General features: G+C 38.7%; 1 protein-coding gene across 6 annotated transcripts in view; it reads left to right on the top strand.

The window, feature by feature from the left end:
* NRAP (nebulin related anchoring protein) overlaps positions 1-23,130 on the top strand; it is a 47,745-nt gene that overhangs the window by 22,625 nt on the left and 1,990 nt on the right. For 5 of the 6 annotated variants that reach the window (XM_085582799.1, XM_021525954.3, XM_085582797.1 and 2 more), the window contains 21 exons: positions 1,756-1,854; positions 2,831-2,935; positions 3,391-3,498; positions 4,107-4,418; positions 5,439-5,543; positions 7,582-7,680; positions 9,497-9,601; positions 9,996-10,103; positions 10,523-10,636; positions 11,942-12,139; positions 13,474-13,578; positions 14,597-14,695; positions 15,501-15,605; positions 15,972-16,079; positions 17,679-17,990; positions 18,801-18,905; positions 19,578-19,676; positions 19,795-19,899; positions 21,414-21,521; positions 22,186-22,497; positions 22,742-22,894. In XM_085582799.1, coding sequence (XP_085438925.1) covers positions 1,756-1,854; positions 2,831-2,935; positions 3,391-3,498; positions 4,107-4,418; positions 5,439-5,543; positions 7,582-7,680; positions 9,497-9,601; positions 9,996-10,103; positions 10,523-10,636; positions 11,942-12,139; positions 13,474-13,578; positions 14,597-14,695; positions 15,501-15,605; positions 15,972-16,079; positions 17,679-17,990; positions 18,801-18,905; positions 19,578-19,676; positions 19,795-19,899; positions 21,414-21,521; positions 22,186-22,497; positions 22,742-22,894 — 2,964 coding nt within the window. The remainder of the gene's footprint in view (positions 1-1,755; positions 1,855-2,830; positions 2,936-3,390; positions 3,499-4,106; positions 4,419-5,438; positions 5,544-7,581; positions 7,681-9,496; positions 9,602-9,995; positions 10,104-10,522; positions 10,637-11,941; positions 12,140-13,473; positions 13,579-14,596; positions 14,696-15,500; positions 15,606-15,971; positions 16,080-17,678; positions 17,991-18,800; positions 18,906-19,577; positions 19,677-19,794; positions 19,900-21,413; positions 21,522-22,185; positions 22,498-22,741; positions 22,895-23,130) is intronic. The other variant, XM_021525956.4, reaches the window with a different exon arrangement.

Here is a 23,130-nt window from a genome sequence, read left to right as displayed (position 1 = left end):
CATTAACCTTATGGAAGTAAACTTCTTCAGCTTCTTAGCTATGGTTGAGCAGTCTCACTAGTGCTAGGAAAACTAGGGAACAGAGAGAAGAATAAATTAGGGGAATTTTGACAAGAGGCATAAAATCCCACTTAGTTCTGGAAGGAGGAACAGAAGCCAGTTAGTTACTGGCGATCACACTCTCTGACACCTTGGGTCTCTGACACCCTCTCACTACTCCTATGAGGGGAAAAAATACATCTTAGAAACAAAAGAAGAGCAGCTACCTCAGATCTGGTGTCTTGCTACTGACATCTGCTTCTGGGGTGTGCTGTAGTAATAATCACTTCCACAAATATTTAATCCATAATGATCTGCCTTTTCATTCCAGTGCTGTGCAAGGCCACGAGACGGCTGACAGTCACCTAAACTGGAGACTGGTGGATATTATTTTAGAGATCTCTATTGCCATACAAAGCCTGGTGTTTTGTCATTTCTTTGCAGGGTGTCACTACATTGTGTTCCATGCAAGGTGACAAAACATGCTGTTTTTAATCTGCCGCCCTCCCTTCCAGCTTTCTAAAGTAAAGCGATGAGCACCTCTTTGAAGTGCTGCATGCTTTTTTAACTTCTATTTTGTGTTCCCCTAGCAGAGACACAGTGTAAACTGATCTGTTCACCCATCAGTTCAAACAGAAGAATTTCTCTCCTGAAATGCCAGATAATGAAAAAAAAATGCATTTACACTCTTTCTAGGTGGAATGGCCCACTTCATGACTGAACTGGTAGAATAAGAATTCAATTAAAGTGCACAAGAGTTTGCTTGGTCTCCCCTGTCATACTGTGGTCTTGAAACAGAGTCCTGCATTTCCTTGTACTATCTCAAAGAAAGAAAGGGTGCTTAGCTTGCTCTCAAATGAGTGCCGCAAAATATCGAGGCAAAGACATTAATTTAAAACAGGCTAAAGCCTTATAAAGTCAATTAAAGTATTCCATTCACTTCAGTGTGTTTCTGGTGTAAAACAGAATTTAAAATGGAATGAAACTATGCATGGTCTTATGTACTAAACTGAAAATATTAGTCTCTATTCACATTCGTCCATTCAAATGGATTTTATACAAGTACTGGCACCAGAGGATGAATAAAGAGCAATATTTTTTCCCATAACTGAGACTTGAGCCTGTGGAGGCTTGACAGCAATGTCTATGCCTAGCTCTTCTTTGAAAAGAAGATTTTGAGAGGATGGGGAAGATTTTGAATTCAAGTAACTTTCAGGACTCTGAAATAGCTTGCTCAAATTTAAGCATCATCTTAATAATTTAAAAATATCTCAGTAACAAATGTTCAGTGATTTGAACCACCCATGCATGTGCTTGAGAAGTCTCTTATAAGGAAATGAGACAGTAACAATAACTGTGTGGCTTATCAGCTCTCTTGGGTCCTGACTGAAGTCATACCTGGGTTGTGAGCACCACTCACTGGTTCGTGTGCAACCTAGGTCCTGTAAGGTATGTAGACAGCACACCTGGCACCAAAGGTATCCATGCCCACAGTGTCAGCAACAGTGCATTTGGGACACACTTGTGCACTGCCCTCCCCACCTCAAAATACCACACTTGGAAGTTTGTCTTGTTGATGCCTGTGCTAAAACTGTCTTGGAAATTTACAGGGCACTTCTGGCTCTATCACTCATGTATTTTTTAAAAGTGATACATTTTTAGGGGGGGACAAGTACTGCAGAAAAATTTTGTGTAACTTGTTTTAATTTGCTGTAGAAAAAGTACAGGCAGAAGGCTGACGCTCTGAAGTTCACCAGTGTGGCTGACAGTTCTCAGATCAAGCACGCCAAGAAAAGCCAGGAACTTCAAAGTGATGTGAGTCCTTGACTGAATTTGTCACTTTGCAAGCAGCTTAGGGATAATGTGGTCACTGCTGATATATCTACACAGTCATGAAGCATTTCAATATATAAAGTTTCTTCAGATTAATTCCAAGGGGTTTTATTTGTTTATTGGATTAATTCTCTCCTTGAATACTTTGAACTAGAACAACAGCAACAAAAATCAAGCACTATTGGGAATCTCTTGTGTGCTGGACAAGCTGCCTTTCTGTGTGTGCTAGAAACAGAATAGTAATCATAGATTCCAAGCTTTATAGTAGGGACTTCTTCTGTGGGGTGTAAGAAATGTAATACTTTGTGAATGGGGCATATTTTCATAGTTTTTCAACAGCTCCTCCAAGAATTTCTTGGGCTAAAACAGAGCAGTTCATTTCTCTGCTGTTGTAGCTCTGGGATATAAAATGAGGATGATTTCTACTCAGATCATAAAAGGTCCTTGATGTTTTCATTCAAAGTTGTAATGTTAGTCCTCACTGGAGCATTGTGTCAGCAATTACATTTAGGTCACAAATGTTCTCTGCAGATTCAATTGCTACTATTCTTCATTTCATGCCTAGAATTCTCTGTTTCTATGTCCTATTAAAGACTTTCATTCTACCCAAGAAGTAACTGCAGTTTAACATTGGTTGAAATATATTCTTGCATTTTGTATAGAGTATGAATTGCTGCCAGCTTTATAGGTAGAAAAGTAGATAACTTTGGGAAATAAAATTAAAGTATCCTGATATATGTGCTGCTTCACAGCTTCCTTGAAATTGAATCATGAGTACTTTGGTCAACCTGAGTCTGTAGGTCAGTTTTTCACTCCATATTTAACACAAAAGTTAAAGATGCTAAAGAATGAGTTAACCCTTACAAATCCTTGAATATTTGGGGTATTTTAGCCAGTATTCCTTCAACATTAAATGTGGACTACTGCTTGTTGACCCTGCTTTGCTTCCTGTGGACAGGTTGCCTACAGGTCAGGGAAAGAGCAGTTTCTTCATCAGTACACCATCAGCAAAGATGACCCTGTCTTCATGCTGGCCAAAGCAAATGCTGCCAATATCAGTGAGGTACTGTGTGATTCCCTCACTCCTGTGAATAGTTACAGCTGCAGTGAAAGAATTGTTCTCTAGGTAAAAGTTATGTTTTTTCTCAGAGAAGATCCTCATGTTTTTGATATAAAACCTCAAAATTTAATTCCATGCATCTAATAAATAGTAGTCACATCTGCTGTTCTGAAGACTTGCCACTTCTAGAGCTTGAAGCTGTGCACTTTTCACATGCTTCCAGGCAAGTGGCACACTGCCAGATTCACTGGAACCACTGGGATGTTGGGGTTGCAGTAACCACAGTATCCACAGATACAGGATGTAAGGGAAGACACCAGGATCTGATCTGTAGCCATACAGTCTCTGGGCATGGAGTGCAGGAGGGACTAATTACTTTGAGAGCTTTCACTGTGACTGTAGAACAAATAGAAAGGATTGATAGTAATAAAGAAACTGTGCTGTTGTCATCTCTTTAGAAACTCTACAGGAGTAGCTGGGAGAAGCAGAAGGAGAAAGGATTTGTGCTTCGTTTGGATGCTTTGTCATTCTTGACAGCTAAGGCAAAGAGGGATCTGGCAAGTGATGTGAGTATGGTCTCTATCAGCCTCCTTTTTCTTAGGACAGCTGACAATCCAGGTTGCTGCTAGTGTTAAGGATGTGTCACATATGTCTCAGTGCCCTGAGCCACCCTCACTCATTCATGCTAAGGAGCGATGGAGGAGTTGTCTGGGTGATTGGCATTCTGTAATTAGTCAGAAGGTTTGCTCTGAGCAATTCAGAGCTTTTCCCCACATGCTGACTGTGTATTCCTATTCTCAATTTGACCCGAGGGTGAATTTTAGAACTCAAAATGAAGTGGAAATCTCCTGTGAAGCACCATAATACATCTCTTCCTGGCCAGAAAATTCCTGAAAGAACCTTCTGACCTCTGTGCATGAAGAATGTTGTTTGTCCTAGAGAGAACCAAAAATAAAATATTTGTTACAGGTTTTTGTGAACATATTATTATCATCATGAAAGGGCTTATTCTTTATAGACACTAATTTCTAAGACATTCCAGTTATATTTTGCAAATTATCTTCTTTCTTGCTTGTATTGAGGACCTAGCATGCCACACCACTGACAGACCACAGTAGAGCTGTCAGTTTGGCAGCTGAAAGCATTTACTCTTGGTCTCTTTTCTTCTTCACAGGTTAAATATAAGGAAGGTTATGAGAAGATGAAGGGTAAGCTCATTGGAGTAAAAGCTGTGGAGGAAGATTCACAGATGGCTCATTCCCTGCAGATGTCAAAGTTGCAGAGTGATCTGGAGTACAAGAGGGCCTTTGAGGGCACAAAGAGTCAGTTCCAGATCCCCATGGATATGGTTAACCTTGTTCATGCCAAAAAGGCTCAGAATCTGGCCACAGATATAGGATACAAGACCTCTCTCCATCAGTACACAGCCCTGCCTACTGACAGGAAAGTGGCATGGGCCAAGTGGGCCTACGGGCTGCAAAGTGATGTAAGTCCAGAGCTTCTCCTGTTCCCTCTCATCCTGCCTGCTCTCAGCCCACTTAGGGCTGACTTTACTCGGGCATTTATGCTTGTAATGCCACGACATCTTTATGCATCTAATTTTTCAGCTATTAAATAGTGGATATTAACAGTAACTGTTAACCACTTATTTCCTCAAGAGGTATATTTAAGTTGTGCAGTGCTTCTCAGGAGGGTTATAATTCTGTTTATGAGCATGGCTTCTTCAAAGCTTCCTTCAAATGCTAATAAAACACTAGGATTCCTATATGATGTACATTTATTTTTGTTTCCTAATGTGCAGGGAGGCTAAATAATGTATGGTGATAAAATTGGTGATAAAATTCCATATGGACACCACATGTAACCATCAGATGAACTGTCTGATACTGTAAACAGTTAAGCTAAACTTTTCATTCTGTAAGTCACAACTTTTCAAGGAGACTGAGATAGAAATGTATACAGGCCTTGTTGAGATATGGCTGCTGAAACCTTTGTGACACCTTTGAGAAACCTGATTTACAGCCAAGCATTTGAAATGCAGTACTGTTGGTAGCAGAGATTTTGTGAGGAAAGTGAGAAGTGCTCCTGTACTCTTCTTCCTTAAAGACACATGGAAAAACAAATAAACCAAAATGCTTTCTCTTTAGTAAAACAAAAGGGTATGCTTTGGGAAATGCTTAGTGTAATTTTCTTTCTATTGCAAGTCATGGATGATCTTTTAAAAAGTGCTCCATATACAATAAAACTGAAGTTAGAGTAAAAATTGTAAACAACAGTAAGGTGTAAACCCCTTTTAAAAATTACCTTGAAAGGCATAGTGCACAATGAGTCCTTATACTTCTATTTAATTCTGGTTTTTTCTTTTTTTTGCTTTCCTTGCAACTATGCAATAAAACAAAAGCAGGCACTAATTTGACTTCATTGTTGTTCCAGAGATGTCTGAATCCTTTAATGGCATTTTAAGTGTATGAACACCAACAATAGGACATTTTCTTTTCTTTGTCAGAACCGATACAGAGCAGATTTGAACTGGATGAAAGGAGCTGGATGGATAGCCACTGGGTCATTAAATGTGGAACAGGCTAAGAAGGCAGGAGAACTCATTAGTGAGGTGAGATTTCATGACAGCATGTAACAGAATTTGCTGCATAATGCGTGCAAAATGTCTGTATAAAATTAAAATAATTTCCACTCAAAGGGGAAAGAAAAAGGCATACCACATGAAAGCCCTCAAAACCAGGGATAGGACTGATAATTAGAGGGAAACCAGATACCAAACACATACCAGTAGGAGTCCATATAGCCTTTGCAAAAACAAAGTAGGTGACAAATGATATTATGAATAATAATGGCAATCAAACAGTGCTCAATTGCTACCCACTAGCCTACCTTTTTAATGAACCAAAACAGGAGAGACGATAAAAAGATGGAGCCATTGGACCCAGAATCTTCCTTTGTAACAGATACATGATTCCTTCTTGCTGGTTTTTCATTGAAATTCATATAGATATCTCTGTCTGTAGCTGTCTATCAGCCCAAATAGTTTTCATCCTTATTTCTCCCTATAACCAATATCACTTACAGAAGAAGTCAGACTAGAGTACTTCGTGCCTGTCCCATGAGCCCTTCAAATGAAGCTCTGGTGGAAATGTTTAAAAGGTTCCTAGTATTCTGTTTCAGTTATTTCAGAGGTAGTCCTGCTGGCCAAAGCTGTTGCTGCAAGAGATTGAATCATGTGGTTTTTCAATAACTATGATGCAGGAATCATGTGTCCATTTGGTCTGTGGAGTCTCAGAAAAAATGCAGTCATCGTTTAGACTGATTGCTAACGCTACTTTTTTCCCCCATGTAATCATCCATTGTAAGAAGAGTGATTTTTTAGACAAATCAATGAGATCCTCAGCTGGTGTCAAGCAAGGTAGCTTTATAAAAGCTGCTACAGTAAGGCCAGCTGGAATAATAACTGTGAATCTGTATAGGAATTCCACTTGGGTGTTTCAGTAGTGAAAACTGCTGAGTAGAAATTTAACCCCCTAGATTGTTAGTCTCAACCTTTCTGTGAGTACTAAGTAATATTAGGTTGCTATGAGCCTTGTCCTTTCTTATATATAGTGACCAGTCCTTCTAATACTGATAAAAAACAATTGCTAGGATATAATCTCTAGCAATTTTTTTGCAGAGATGTTTTGTCAACTCTGCTTTGTCTCCAAATTTGATTAAGAAAGCAAATTTGATTAACTTTTGTTCCCTGTAAACTCAGTAAGCTTGCTCAGTTTTAAGATATTACTTTTGAAAACCAAAACATTACTTATAAGTTTATAGTACTTTAAAGTGTTTATGTGTTTTACATTGGTATTTTTAGTCTTTGAAGGGTCAAGATGTTGCTTCAAATAAACTTCTGTGGGTCACAGTTCAGTTTAAAGAAAATTACAAGCCATGAGTTTATCTCAGGCATTTGGAAAATTAAGTATGTGCTCTTTGGAGAAGGGATAAAGGTATTGATGGATTTCAGACAGGTCCTGCAGGAAGGGAAGCTTTTAGTGACCTGGCCAAATGGAAAAACTGTCATTTTGCCACTGAACTGCCTACACCTTAATTATGTATATATAACAAGACCAAGAAGCTCTCAGAAGCTACTATGAGTCTTTAACAGCAAGCAAAATTAGTATCATTATATAGAAGATATGCCATAACAATTAGGTACCGTGTCAATGACTGCACAGATTTGCTGCAGGTTTAAGGAGGTAACCTAACCAGTAAGTTAAATATTTGCCATTATTAACACACTACAATTGTCTATAATTTCTTGCTTAAAGGAACTTTAAATTAAAAATACAATCCTTCATACTCAATTTGAAGTAATGTAGAAAAGATTTAAAAATACTGAGTTCTGGAGTATTAAGGTAAGCAGAACCTGATTTTGAAATATTTTTCTTATATTTAAAGATTAATATTAATTGGCAAAAGGTTATTGTTGAATTGAAACAAATATTAATCTGAAAGTACCTAGGACATAAAGATGAGGAAAGAGGAATAATAATTATGTTCACAAATTCACTCTAATCTCCAGCAACCTATGATTTTTCTCTTTCAAATAGCATGAAAGAGCAGCACAAAATTCACAGCTTTGATCTTTTTCTGCTCAACAGAAGAAGTACCGTCAGCATCCATATGCTTTGAAGTTTACCAGTATTAAAGACACTCCTGAGATGATCCAGGCTAGAATTAGTTATAACCAGGCTGTGGATGTAAGTTATAATGTATATACATTATGATTATAAGAGTGGTATCCTCTTTGAACGACCTGATTGAAGCACTGGCTTTCTCTCTCTTCCTTTCTCTGAGATTATCCCTTGGAACCATGAAACTTTTGTATTCTGGTGTGGTGCATCCCACAAAGAGCATGTTTCTAACTTGGACTGGGAGGAGATCCCACAGTAGTGAATGGGGTTTTCGTACAGAAAGCACTTTATGTCTCATTTATTTTCAGAAGTAAAATTTAGGAGTAAGACTGACCTTTGACCTTTAAAGAATTTTGACCTTTTGATACTCATTAAGGAAGAACATGTTTGGGGTTCTTTCCCCTTTACAAAAAGATCTTTCAAATTTCAGTTTCTGCATATTCTTTGGAAATAAAATGTAAAGCATGACAAGGAAGGAAAAATAAATTATTTCAAGCTGTCATCCTGCTGAGAGAGAAATCCAGGAGGGGAAACCTTAAAGAGAAGAATTGAGGCTGTTTGGTGTTTAAACATGTTTATTTTTAATAGAAGAGCGATTTAAAAATATTGTAGACTTAACTGGGATAATACAGAAGTGAATAATAAGCAAAAGTCACTCAAAAAAGACAAGTTTCAAACATGAGAGGATGTTTTATTTTGAAAATAGATATTTTTAAAGTGAAGGAGAAGATGAAAGACTTTGTGTAAAACACATGCTATTGTAATACTTTTGGTGTCTGCGCCTTTGGTTTAATTAATAAGATCCAAAAGGCTTACATCTCAGGCAGGATAAATATAAGTAATTTTGTTGCACTGAGCCACAGTCAAAATCAGTCTGGTGCTCTACTTCTTCAGACATGGAGTTCTCATTAATTTTCTTCTTATGGAGCTGCAATACAAGTGGGCCCAGCTGCTAAAATGTGTCAGACAGGTGAAATGGAGGGGTCCATTCTAATCTAGAGGGTCTCAAACCCTTCTGCAGAAATAATACCCTGGGGAAAGCAAGTCAGGTGCTCCAGACATGGATCGTGTCTAAGGCCAAGGAAAGGTGTCTGTCTGTACCCATCTGGAAGTTATGGTGTCAATGAAAGAAGAAAACTAGGCTAGCAAAGAAAAACAATATGAGAAGGAGAACTCTGCATAGCCACTGCAGGGGAAGTTCCAGTTCCAGTTAATTGCATAGAACTCCTCTTACCTGTCTGCAGACATCTGAAAGTTATCTGGTCCTGGGCCAGCTCTGTGTTCTTCCTCCAAGGGTTGGTGTGAGTGACACACACAGACACCTGTGATGGGATAAATCACCTTCTGAGGTGTTTCAATCTCTTCCCATTGACTATTGAGCACCCCTTTGCAACTAACTCTGGAAATAAATTTGGAGTAATTGTGTAGATAATTACCATCCCATTTATCTGCTAAAATTGAGCACCTTTGGAGAGGTGTTTGGGGATCTTCAACTTCCTGTATTTCTGTGGAATTTCAAAGTGTTAGTGGGCTACTCATTGCTGCACACCCTTAATCACTACTGTTTATTTTTCTTCTCCCCACCCACATATATTGGAAGTTTTATCAAATTAATATTCAAATATCTGAATTTTCATATACATTGATTTACACACTCAAAACTTCAAGGAGCTCCTCTCTAGCATACTCTAGCTGATAAGTGTATCAGATCCCAAAGCCTTTTGAATCCATTTTCATTGATAAAATTACCTGTATTTATTAATGCCTCTGCTGCTTTTCTGTAGTGTTTGCTTTCCATAAAGTTAATTGTTAATGTTTTTGTTTGAACTAATGATTCAACATGTAGAGAGTACTTACTACTGAAATCCATCTCTGTTTGCAGAGGCTGTACAAGGAGCACGGAGAGAGTATAAAGCATCAGTATACACCAACAACAGATCTTCCTGAAATCCTCCAGGCCAAATTAAATGCTATGAATATCAGTGAGGTATAAACCTGACCTTTAATATTTTAAAGGAAAGTGGAGATGTTGATAGTGTTTTGCTGTTTGTCCTAAACAGGAAATCCTACAGGATTTCTTTCATTTACGCAGTATATGATCATTTTATGGTCTAAATATTTCTGAAGTAATGTGGACAATCAAAGTTCTTATCCAACTTCACCTACATTAGAAAAATTAAGAATGATCAAATAAATAATCTTTTATAGTGGGCATTTGTCTTGCCATAATTCCTGTCGTGCATTGATAGTTTGATTTGTGCTTGCCTTTTGCATTAGAATAGAATGAAACTCATGTGGTAACATTTCTAGGGTTTCAATAATGCTGCAATGTCAGCCCTCTGAACAGCAATTCTTCTTTATTTCTGTTCCATATATCCTAGACTCGTTACAAGGAGTCCTGGAGAAGGATGAGAGATGGTGGCTATCAGCTGAAACTGGATGCCATCCCCTTCCAGGCAGCAAAGGCTTCGGGTGAAATCATCAGTGATGTACGTGAACCTGCTGCTGATTCTGTCCAGTAGGACATGTCAGTCACTCCAGACTGTATCTGCCCTGCTGAGTGACTTTTAATGGGAACAGCATGTCCAGCCAGCTCTGCATCTGGGAGGCATCTGGCCTCAGACTAGTTAGTGCTGCTTTTGGAGGTGCAGCCACGGTGAGGGGTTGTTGGTAAATAAGCAAAGGCACGTTTGTGAAAGCAAAGCTGAGCAGTTTACCTGCACAGTCACAGGGATTACAGTTGGGTGAGGTCTTCCTAGAACCCACTAAATCTTAATTCAGATTTATTATCATACTGAATATTGTCAGAAATTACTATCTTATGAAAGCCCTTTTATTCAGGTTTTAACAGCTGGACAAATACTTCTGTTTACTCCTATCCACATTTCTGCTCCTACTTCCTTTTTAGCACAAATATAAGGAAGCCTTTCAGAAAATGAAAGGCCAGATGGCTGGCTCATGTGGCCTGGATGGTGACATTCATATTGCTCATTCAGTCCGTGCAACATCTCTGCAGAGTGATGTGAGTACAAGGAAAACGATGGGGGCATTCTTAAATTGGTTTCCTAACTGTGAGTAGGTCCTCAATGAAGGTGCACTTAGTTGTGGACTAGCTGTCGAATAGCCTATTTATTGTAAACTTAGTGCTTTCTGTCCCACTTTTCAGGTGTATTAATATAATTGTGATATTCTTGCCATTCTTCTATGTTATTTACAAAACCATTAATTTGTCAGTAAAAGAACCTTGTGTTCTAGCACACTCCTCTGCTTCCTACCACTGCTGCCTATCACAGAATATTTTGCTCTGTGAAAGCATCACTCAGAAGCAGGTCTAATTGAGAATTAGCAGTGGTCTTTGTACAGAAGTAAATGAAATCATTCAGTGTTGATTTTCAATTTATTGTTTTTCTGAAAGACCAGAGGATAAATGAGTTTATGGTATTTCAAGTTTGACCTTTTTGGTTGGGGAATAGTCTCCTTCTGGTCTTGACATGTGCCAAGAATGACATCATTTGTTGTTTGCTTATAAGAATTGTAACTCTTCAGTGCATTTTGAAGACTGTGGCTTGATCCAGAAAGCAGTGACATATATGGGAGTGTGTACATGGTTCTCAGAAGTGCTGGTCTTGTAGTGATGGCAGGCTTAGACAAACAGGTAGTAGAAAGTGTTTGAAGAATTTATCCATCTGTCAGGTTACTCTAAGTCATTTGATGATCACCAATAGCTCTGGATGTTCATTATCCTGGTGAACAGCCTGAACATCTCAAATTTGCATAATCTGATTGGGAAATGTCATGTGAAAAAAGTTCTTTGAAGATTTCTGCTCCTTTCTTCTCCTGAACAGATACAAGAAGTGAAAAAATCCAACCCAGCACTAAACAGTAGTCTGAAATTATGAAACTAAACTGGCCAAACCAACAAATATTTTGTCCTGAGGGTTTTTCTAATTCTAATATAAATGACTCAGTCAGCAGCTGTCTCTTTTTGCAGCACTTTCTAAAAATGCAGTGAATTAGGACTTCTCTTGCCAGTTTGCTTAATTTTATAGATTCAATGTATCAAGTTTTAACAAAAAACTAACTAAATAATCTCAGTTTAATTTTATATAATATAGATGGCTACTTTTTGATGAAGAATAGGCTACCTCATATTCTAATTATAATTACTGCTCTTTCACAGTACGGTTAAACAACTTAGAGAACTTGTTTTAAAAAGAATAATTTATACTGCAAAATGGAAGAAATACGAGGAACGTCTCTTCTGATCAAAACCTGAATTTTAATTACTTTGCTGCGGTATCTATGTGATCTGTTTCTCATTTGATAGGTGAGATACAAGCAAGGTTTCGAGGACGCCAAGGCTCAGTTCCAGCTGCCTCTGGACATGGTGCAGCTGGTGCAGGCCAGGCGGGCGCAGTCGCTGGTCGGGGAGCGGGGGTACCGGCAGCTGCTCCGCCGCTACACGGCTCTGGCCGAGGATGCGCGGCTGCGCTGCGCCAAGAACGCGCACAGGCTGCAGAGCGAGGTGACTGCACAGCATCCCAGGGCTGTTCCCCCACGGGTTCTGCTGCAAGGAGCTCTGCTCCAACTCGTCACACCGGGCAGCATGTGTTTGAGCAGCTGAGGGATCAACAAGCGCTGTTTCCCCTTGGTTACGTGTAGGAACGAGACATTTATCTTACTGGGCAGTGGAACAAAATGTGTTTATTCCAAGAGATAAAGTCCAGCAGTCTTTGATGATTGGGTAGAGAAGGATTTGCAAGTGAGGATGATTGGACAGTTGGTAAAAATACCCATTTTAATGCAAACCCACTTCCAACTGGTGTTAACAATTTGGTTTGGATCTGGGTGAAATTTCATGTGTCCTTTCGCACTAAAAATATTATTTCTAAGACACTTCTAAGCTCTGGCCCAAGACATATCCACTGAAATTCTAAGGATGAACTTAACTCCCTACGTAGCCTTGAGTAAAATTAACTAAATAATGCCTTACAAATCCTTAGGCAGAGTCTTGAACAAAGGGCTTTTCATAGATCATATTGCCCCTGCAGACCTCAGGGCTGTATCTTAAAAACATACCTGGCCACAAAATGCTACTGTATATCACCTTAACACTTTCAGCTAACAGACTTAGAGATGACAGACTCTGTTCAAACAAATGTAATCCTAATTTGGGTGAAACGCACATTATCAGATATTCTGAGGCAAGTTTCATCCATCCTACTCCTCATCCTACTCATTTTCAAATGAGATAATATTGTTGTTATGTATTTATCAGGAATCTTTTGCTAACTTTTGAAAATGTAATATTTACAGGGAGTCACTGCTAGGTTTGGTGATCTGGAAAATATTTTAATGAACTGTATGCAGTGGTTCAGTGCTATTTTTCCTTAGAGTTCCTTGCTTATATTAGGGCCATTCAGAACTGTTAAAAATCAAGGCTAGTTTGTCTGCAGTTTCTCTTACTTAAAAGAGAAAGAAAAAGCCATATTTTCTTATGTTTTTATAAACTAATCTTATTTTATGTATATTTATAAATCAATAATATCTACCTGTGATTTATGTATTATATATGAAGAAAATCCATGTACCTAAAGAAGGTTTTTTCAAGGTTACAAAAGGAAGACAGAAGTTGAAGCAGCATTTGGTGTTCATGAGGGTCAGTAGTCCTCAGAATCCTGCATCTGTGCTGTAGATCTGTCAGGGCTGTATTCACACAGACACAAGATCTTAGGGCAATGTGTACAAACTCCCTGTGGTAGGTACTAATATTAACGGAGTTATTGCACATTTTTGGGTGAATAAATATAGGGCATCTCAAATGCAAACTCGTAATTACTTCTGCTTGGTTTTCCTTAGAATTTATATCGGTCTGACATGAACTTTATGCGAGGCGTTGGATGTATTACCCCAGGGGCCCTGGAGATTGAAGGAAAGAAGAAAGCTTCTGAACTCATCAGCGAGGTAACAAAAGAGGGTTTTGATTTCTCCACTACGAACAAGAGTTTGCCAGATGTCTTTCTATTAGACTGGGCTGGCAAAGTGACTTACTGGATAATGCCACACTCCCTCCCCCTGCGTTTGATCATTCCACTCGTGTCCCAACTGCAGATGGGTGAACCTGATGGAATTTTAGGCTTTGCAAACTTTGCTAACTTTTTTGCAAATTTTTTCTCTTGTGTTTCAGACCCAGGGGGTATTTATTTTATATTATTTACTTAAGAATTTAAATGGGCTTTTTCAACTAAAAATAAAATTGTGCCTATCTATAATAAATATCTTGTACTAGTCCTCCAAAATTAGAATGAGCTGTGCAGTGCCCATAGTATTGCAGGGTCCTCATCTCTACACCTGTTCTACAGTCAGTCTGTTTTTCACCTGCTGCTTATGTATGCTGTTGTTTTTCTCCCTCTGTAACTGGACTTTTATTTCATCTGTTCTCTTCATACAGTTCTCCTAGCTTCAAATCTTGCATCCTTTACTCATATTCACATATATGTGAAATGAGGAAAAGTAGGAGTTGTGTTCCAGGGAACAAGTGATCTTGCAGTTGTTTTGTTCATAATTCTGAGCTGTGTCGGGCCACAGGCCAGGTGAAACCATTTTTACTCACCAAAAGAAAAAAAAATCCAGTGGGTTTATACAGCTCCTTCTCTCTCTGGACCGGACTGCCTTTGCTGTAATTCCAGTACCCTGGGTTAATGACACCAAGGGATGAAATAATCTCATTACTGTTTTCAGCATATTCAGCACGGCAGCACTCTTCTTTCATGTCTTATTCCTTATTTACTTTTCATTTTCCCCGTTAGACTTGAATGCACCTAACTCAGAATAGCAAAAAGTAAATTAGTCTGAGGATCAATAGACAAACTAGAGTTTTAAGCACAAAAAGCAGTACTCGACCACTAGAATTGGAAAAAAATCCCTTATCTGACAAGGCAATTTACTTATTCTGCTCATTTTTCTTTGTGTGTGAACTCAGAGTAAATATCGTCAGCAGCCACATTCCTTCAAGTACACGTCGGTGACAGACTCTCCTGGCCTCCTTCATGCAAAATTCAGCAATATGATTGCTAATGAGGTAGGCTCTCCTAACGTGAATCAGAAAATATGCTTTTCAAAATGCAGCAAGCTGGGGATGGAGTTGGGAAAGAGACAGCCCTGTTCTGAAAGCTAAATGCATCAAAAAAAGCGAAAGCATCACTGATTTGTGCCTTTTCACAGTTAGATCGATCTTTTTTTTTCTCAAACATTTAATACCATTTTCAATCCAATATCTTTCAAAAAGCTCACATAGTATCCATACAACAGAGTTCCATTATCAAGTTTTTTGCATGAAACAGAGACTCAAAAATCAGGACTGTGGAGTGTTCTAGAGGGAGCTTATTTGCATACTATGATCCACTTTTGAGGGCTTCTCAAGGACTCTCTTCTTTTTAGAAAAGAATCACTTTTCTAAAATCTGAAAAAACCAAGATAAAACCTGTAGAAAAATTATCAAAATCATATATAATAACTTGAAGAAAAAAATTCAGGCTGGAAAATATGCCCAGTTGACCAGAAATGCTTGCCTTTTTGTTTCACACACATTCATGATGCTCTTGATATTCTTAGGTCTACTTTTGCCCTGCTGGGAATGTAACAATGCAAGACTGAGAATGTAGCCATCATATATTTATAAAAATTAATGTAAATGTCTTTTATGCCCAGCAAAAGCCCCATCTTTATGCCCAGAAAAAAACTTTGCAATTTCAACGATATCCTCAGCTATTTTCAAAGATGGCTGACTACAGTTGTCACAATCATTAACAACTTAAGTACTGCTGTTGTATTATTGAAACAAGAGAGAAATTTAATTTCTGTTGCCCCTTTGATCTCTTTCCTAGCGCCTGTATAAAGCAGCAGGAGAGGACAGTCGGCATCACTACACACCAACCCTGGGTCTGCCAGAGTTTACACGGGCAAGAATAAATGCAGCCAACCTCAGTGATGTAAGAATTTGTTCAGTATTTCTTACAAATTATTTCAGATGCAGGATGAATTGTGCAGTGGCAAGGAAGATGGATAAGTCGAGGAAATTTGAGGTCTATTCTATTTATGCTTTCCCCGATTTGATTATAATGATACTTATCTCCATTAGCATATATACGGTTGTGAGTAAATTAAATCTACATAAAGAACGAGACATGTTTTGTCTGAGTTAGTAGGATTTCCCAAAGATAATTTAAAAAAAAAATCCTTTGATTATAAAGAATGAGACTGTAACACAGAATAACAAATGAAAGATGGTTCCTTTGTTTGTTCCTTTGTGCATTTAAAAGTAAAGCAGCAGTCTACATATGCCTTTCCTACTTTAGGCAAAATACAGAGAATCTTGGCATAATCTACGTGCTCAAGGCTACAAGCTGACAATGGAAGCACTCCCGTTCCAGACTGCCAGGGCCTCCAGAGAAATTGCCAGTGATGTGAGTTGAATGATTCAACCTCCCTTCTTGCCTAATTTCTGTTAACTTCATGTAAAACAATGTCTAAAGCAGATTTTACTGAATTAAAGCAACTCCATAACCATGTGAGACAAGTGTGAGACAGAATATATTACTTATGAATGAGATTCTTTGTGTGAATTAGGAAAAAAAAGAAGAGGAAGAATTGCTGCTAATCGGGAACCAAGCCAGGTTAAACATCTTCCAGTGGGAAATAGCAAATGAATTAAAGTATTTGCAAATAGAAAGAAAAGGAATTCTGCTCTTTTTCAGGCAGTTGGCTCCTCATATTATAAAGTGCCTGATAACTCTGTCCACTCTGTTTTGAACTGACTTTTGGAAGTATTTGGTATTTCCAAATTGAAATGAAATGAGAAAAGGCTGAGGGTTCTTCCAATCTCCAAAACTCAGGAGTGCCCTGTCTGGTTAGGAAGTAAAAATCAGTGCAAATTCCTGTATATATGTATCCCATTAACTTCTAAAATAGAGGAAACAAGTAATCTTATCCTTATAAATATCCTATCATTTAGATTGTTGTATGCAAAACACTCAGACATGGTGGTACCCATTTCTCAGAAAGCCTAGGTTCATCCCTCCTTCACAAGATATTTAATAAATTCTAGGAAGATGGAAAAAGGTCTTCATTTTGTGTAGTTTTTAGTTGCGTACTGTATCTCTAATGTGATAAAATACAAATATATTTCACATGTGTTTGTTTAATGAAGCAACCATTTCTAGTTGTAATTTATAATATATACTTAACCATATTTTGCAGAGTGCTTTTGGTTACAGCTTCAGATCTGCTCGAGAGGGTACAAGTCTGTAATAGAATTACATCCACTTACAACAGATCTGAATTTGGCCCTTCATCTTGGAAGCACTTTATAAACATTAGATGCTGTAATTTAATCCCCACAACTCTCTTGTGTGGTAGATAAGTGTTATTATCCCATTTCAACTACATTATGAACTCTTCAGGGCCCAGGCCTTTCCTTTAAAGTTCTAAGCACCCTGTTGATGCTGTATAAATAAGCATTATCATCATCATCACTATTTCACAGAGAGGATAAATGCAAGATCACAGGGAGAGTCATAGTCCCAGCTAAGATGAGAATGAGGGGTTGCTGGTTCTTATTCTTTCCAAGAAAACTGAATTTACTCTTTAAAATAGCTGGGTGGCATTTGCAAATCTGAAGGCTACAGAGTGCACAGTGTTTTGCTTTTGTATGGATTTCTTTTTCTTCTGTCTTTTGTTTGTTTCTCTCACATTCTCATTCCGAGCTATAGGAATAGAATTCATAGAGAGATAATAAAAGTACAGATTTGAGGTTAAACATGGTCAATGTTTTGGGCATATTCAGAAAATACAATGAGATGCATTTAACTTTAATGTTTTAGCTCCTGTGATATTTAAATTTGAGAGCAATGAGATATTCAAATAATTGCTTTCTACTGCTACATACTTTGACTGGTTTTACAGAAAACATAGATGTTTTAGTAATTTATCTTAAGGTATTTATCTGGAATAGCTGGTCTAAGTTTGGCACATTTTCACTTTTACCCTTTTTCTAAATTTTTTAGTACCAATATAAACACAATTTTGTAATGGAGAGAGGAAAATGCATTGGTGCCAGGAGTGTTCTGGATGATGCCAGGCTGCTGCACTGCTTGCACGCTGCCAAATTACAGAGTGAACAAGAGTATAAGAAGGGATCCCAAGATGTGTGGTCTCAGTTTCATCTGCCCATGGACATGGTCAATCTTGTCCATGCCAGGAAAGCCCAGGCCTTAGCAAGTGATCAAGATTACAGAAAGAGACTCCATGAATTTACAGCACTCCCAGAAGACATGAAGATGAAGTGTGCCAAAAGAGCCCACATGCTGCAGAGTGAGGTAAAGTCTTTCTTTTGGACCCTGCCAGCCTCAGTAGGTAGGCTGTACCAGTAGTTCAGGCTACTCCTGAGCCTGCCTAGACAGGGAAAGGCTAGGGCGTGAGGGAGAACCTCAGCACTTGGCTCTTGCCTTTAGAACCCCAAGTCAGGAGTCCAGACAAAAGGTGATGATGGTTTTGCCTGATGCCCTCACTGCCTAGTAGAGTAATGTACAGCACACATTAGTTAGCTGATTGTCATGTCCTTTTTACATATAGGCGAGAACAAAAAAGAAAATTGGGTGGTTGGATTAGTCGTAGAGTGAGACACAATGATTCTAAAGTGAAGTCAGGATTGTTGGGATTCCAGGCACTTTGCTGACTTTCACTTTTTATTGGGTCTGCCTGATTTTCTTTAATAGATTAGGAGCTAAAAGCAAGCCTTTAATGTGAGTAAAGAAAGAGTAATGTGTCCTCCTAGAAATGGGGTTAACGAGGAACCATGAACCAGATAAAATAATTAGTATTCCTGACTTGTACTCACCTCATAAAATTATTTCAAATGAGATTCCTTTACGCCCAGTACAAACAGGTTATTACTTACTGCTTTGAGTCATACTAATTCACTCGTGGGGCCTTCTCTTGTAACTTGCATATGATACATTATTTAATTCCTGGTGGAACGAACAAATGCAAACAGTTTGGCTTTACGATCTGATATGTGCATGGCAAATGAAAAACCTCAAAATGTGAATATGAACCAGGGAGTTTTTTAAAAAACCTTAATAGCTGTGGGTACAAAACTGATAGATAACGATTTTCCTTTTTAACAGCATCGCTATAAATCAGACCTGAACTTCATGAAAGGAGTTGGTTGGATGGCTCTGAGATCTCCGCAGATAGAAAGTGTAAAGAAGGCTGGAGAGCTCATCAGTGAGGTAACTGATAAATCTTTCATGGGATAGCAAGTCTGTAGGAATTGTTTACCATCAAGGCTCCTCGTTACATGACACTTACGAATGTAGCTTATCATTTCCTTTTGATGTGGGAGCCTGTTTATACAAGGTGTAAGTTACCAAGAAGCAGTATGGGAGACGCAAGTCCACTGTGTGACACCTGCTGAATATTTTCCATTCCAAATGAAACACAAGAGTATAAGCAAAACATGTAGCAATAAATAAATGCAGGATACTCCATTATGAAATTCTAAGCAGGTGGTTATGGAAGTTGAATAGAAAGATACAGCACTGACAACCACAATGAAGGGGCATTTGCCTGCTAAGCATCATGCATTAATGGAGAAAAATTATGAGCTGTCAAAAGTGTAGTGTTCAAAAGCTTTTTGCATGTCAATTTTAGTGGGAAGTCTTTTGTGCACACACACACATAGACACACTCACAAAAAAGTTCTCTGCCTGATACAAAGGCATCCCCAGACCCTAGCTGAAAGAGCAACTGAGACTAAAGCAGAACAGTGGCTTCAGAAAAGTGTCTTTTATGTTTTACCCCAGTTATCACACTCCTGGAATTGTCATATATCATTAACAGAAACATCTCCTGGTTTTTTTTTTTTTCCTTTGTTTATTTTTGTTGCCTCTTGCCCCTGTCAGATAAAGTACCGTCAGAAGCCAGAAAGTCTGAAGTTCACTGCTGTGGCTGACTCTCCGAGTTTGATCCATGCCAAAAACAGCTACCTCCAGTGCAATGATGTAGGTTTCATTCTACTGTATAAGTGATCTTAACTTTTGCTGTACCATAATGCATGAAAGAATTGATCTTGACATTGCTTCCAGTATCACCCGCATTCAATGACTTTTGGCCCCACAGAGACTGTACAAGGCTGGAGGTTCTGAAGACAGGCACAGGTACACGCTGCCTCCTGATCATCCGGACTTCATCCGAGCCCGCCAGAACGCGCTCTACATCAGTGATGTAAGCAAACCTTCTCCTTTGGGCAGCCGACTTGGTAAACTTGTTTGGGAATAAAAACTTGCATATATGTAGAAGCCAAATTCTCTGAACCTGTCCAGAATTAAAAGAAGACAGAGGCAGTGAACAGCCAACAGTTTCTAGGTTTGAGCTGGAGGAATCTGGACAAGTCTGCTAATTTTTCTTTTGAGCAGTCATTTAATTTTCGAGGGCAGTAAGCTATTATTAAGAATTTCAAACCTTCATTACAGATACGATTAGATACAAATTAAAATAATTTTTGTTTTGTTTGGGTGAGAGAGGAGGGAGACTCCTTTTTCCTAGACTATATATTCTACCTTTCTGAAGCTGCAACACTGTGTTGGAATGATCCCTTAGGCATAGTTGTCATCAATGGATGTAACTGAATCAGTGAGTGGAATTAGTTTAAAGAAAATTTGTTTTCACATTATCTCATACAGAGGAACTTAGTCTATTCCTAATGTCCTGTTCCCTGACTAAATAGCTGTTGTCTTTACCCGTAGGGTCAGAATGACCTTAGTTTGCTAGGAGCTTTGAGACAGGTGAAAGAAACAAGTAGAAATTACATTTTGAAGCAATAGAGGAAAATGTAAAAAGGCAAATATTACGTGCAAAGATTGCACACAAATGAAAGGTCATCCCTGCTAGCAGGGTGTACGGTGATGCTTGCATTGCTTCTGCCCTGGCTGTCTTGCAGGATTTCTGGCATCTAAATTTACTTTCAAATTTATTACCACCTAGCAGTACAGTCACCAGCGAAACAGAAGATTGTCATAAAATGTGGAGTGGATTTTGTACTTCTTTTCCTATGGTCACAAACCCCAGGAGGGATGAATCAAAGACTGACAGAAAGCAAATGAATAAAATCAGAAAGGGACAGCTGAAAATGTTAGCTAAGATACCATGGCTGTGTAGTAGGACCTGTAGACTGGAAGCTATTTTAAGAAAGCTACTAATAGAAGAAGAACCAAATCTAGAGCAATTTCTCTTCAGGATGTAAATGTGATTCACATCCTCAAAGTCACATTAGAATCGGCTGTTATTCCACATGAGTTAATGAAGCCACATGTGGCTGGGGATAGAGATGAGGATCATTTGAAAAGCTTGAAATAACTGGTATTGAAATTAGGATGCCAGGAAACCCAAGACACTGTGAGTGGATGCATCAAAAGAGAGAATAAGGGCAATATCAATGCAATATTGATGTGACTGATGCATCACAGTTTCTAATAGAAATTAAATCACATCAAAAACAACCACATTCAAGTACAAAAGGAAACCCTGGTGGCACTTTTCAGATGAGGCATTTTATCATTATGGTGAATAGAAAAGAAGTTGAAGTGCTATAGAACTGGATCAAAACCTTGGAGATAGTACTGATGACTCTTGATACAAATAAGCCCAGTAGGATAAAACATTTATTATTGCAGTTATGGGACTGCACTTAAGAAACTGCAGGGGGAAATGACTTTTTTTTTCTTTTCTTTTCAACACAGAAATTGTATAAAACATCTTGGGAACAGACAAGGGCATCTGGCTATGATTTTAGGATTGACGCCATCCCATTCCAGACAGCAAAGGCTTCAAGAGAGATTGCTAGTGATGTAAGAATTGTTCTGTTTCAAGCACTTCCCAAACCTCTTCCCATGCCACCCCATCCTGTAAAAATGGGTGAAGTCTGACATGAATGAGCTTTGTTTTGGTGTGGAAAATTGGTGATCCAATGAAACAAAGTACTGCTTAAGTGCAAAGATTTCCAGCTGAAGTCTGCCATTAGTAATGTCCAAAACCAGGCTGTTCTGTCTTATATCCCAAGAGTTTTTCTTGGGAAGAAGACATATTATGATTTAATCAAATAATATATGTACTAGGCTATGAATAGTTAAAGCATGGTTTAGGATAAAGTGGGTTATCTTTGAACACAGAAGACCACAGCTGGCAAGAAAGTTAAAGATGGAGGAGCTTCACTGGTTGAGCTGTGTATTGTGTGTACCCAAGAGTGCAACAGTAGGAAGATCTCTGATTACTTTTGAGAGATGAGCATTTTAGGCCCCCTAAGTCTTTCCACTCCTTTAAAAATGATCACAAAAATAATTCTTCTAAAGTGTCTTGTTAGATTAGGAGATGTGGTTTGATATCAAACAAACCCTTGGTCTTTGTGCACTACAGGAAACATGATTGATAGCCAGGAGAGGATAAGTTATTTCATAACAGAATTTGAAGGTAATTTGAATGTGAAAATGAGATTTTCTTCTGTACTTCACGCAGTACAAATACAGAGAAGCCTTCCTGAGAGACAGAGGCCAGCAGATTGGATTCCTCAATGCAAATGATGATCCCAAAATCAGACATGTCCTCAGAGTGGGGAAACTCCAGAGTGACCTCCAGTACAGAAGTGATTATGCCCTAAACATGGGACAGTTCCAGAGTCACCTCAACCAGCCAGGATTCCTCCATGCCAAGAGAAGCCAGCAGCTTGCAAGCAATGTTAACTACAGGCAGCCCTTGCACCAATACACTTGTGACCCTGAGCAGTTAAATGTGAAACATGCAAAGCAGGCCTACAAGCTGCAGAGTGATGTAAGTGTGGCTGAACAGTGCTGTCCTTCCCTAAACTGGCAGCTGTCTGTGCAATCTCCTTTGCAAACCTTACCTACCAACAAAATCACCTTGAAAGAACCACAGTCTGCTTGCTAAAAATGAATAATTTGTTTATTATTGACTCTGCTGCTCCTTTATATGCTCTCTGTTGAATACCCAGGGCATGTGATTTGGTTAGAGCGCAACAAAATAATACATCCTGGTCCTTGTTTCATTCTTTCAGATAAAATACAAGTCTGACTTGAACTGGCTCAGAGGCATTGGCTGGACTCCCCCAGGCTCTCACAAAGTTGAAATGGCAAGAAGAGCTGCTGAGCTGGCATACCTTCGGGAAATGGGATTGCTGCAGGCTTCTACTCAGTACAGACCTGGAGCTGTAAGTAGAGCAAACCATCCTTCTCACAAATCACAACAGCTCTGCTCCCTACCTGCACACATCCTGTCTAACACTTTTGAATGCTCCCTGGAGTCTACAGTTCTCCCTGTTACCTGAACAGGATATGTGCACTTCCCTCATGAAGCTTTGTGCATTAGTGCACATCTTAATTTGAAGGAACCATTGAAGGGAATTCAGCAGTGTCATGTCAGGATGTGCTTTCCCCAACTTGTGGG

Source organism: Lonchura striata, chromosome 6 (assembly GCF_050655825.1).
Source record: "Lonchura striata isolate lonStrDom1 chromosome 6, ASM5065582v1, whole genome shotgun sequence".
In the NCBI taxonomy this organism is placed as follows: Eukaryota; Metazoa; Chordata; class Aves; order Passeriformes; family Estrildidae; genus Lonchura; species Lonchura striata.
Note: the sequence above shows the minus strand (reverse complement) of the source record. Positions and strands in the feature narration are given on the sequence as shown.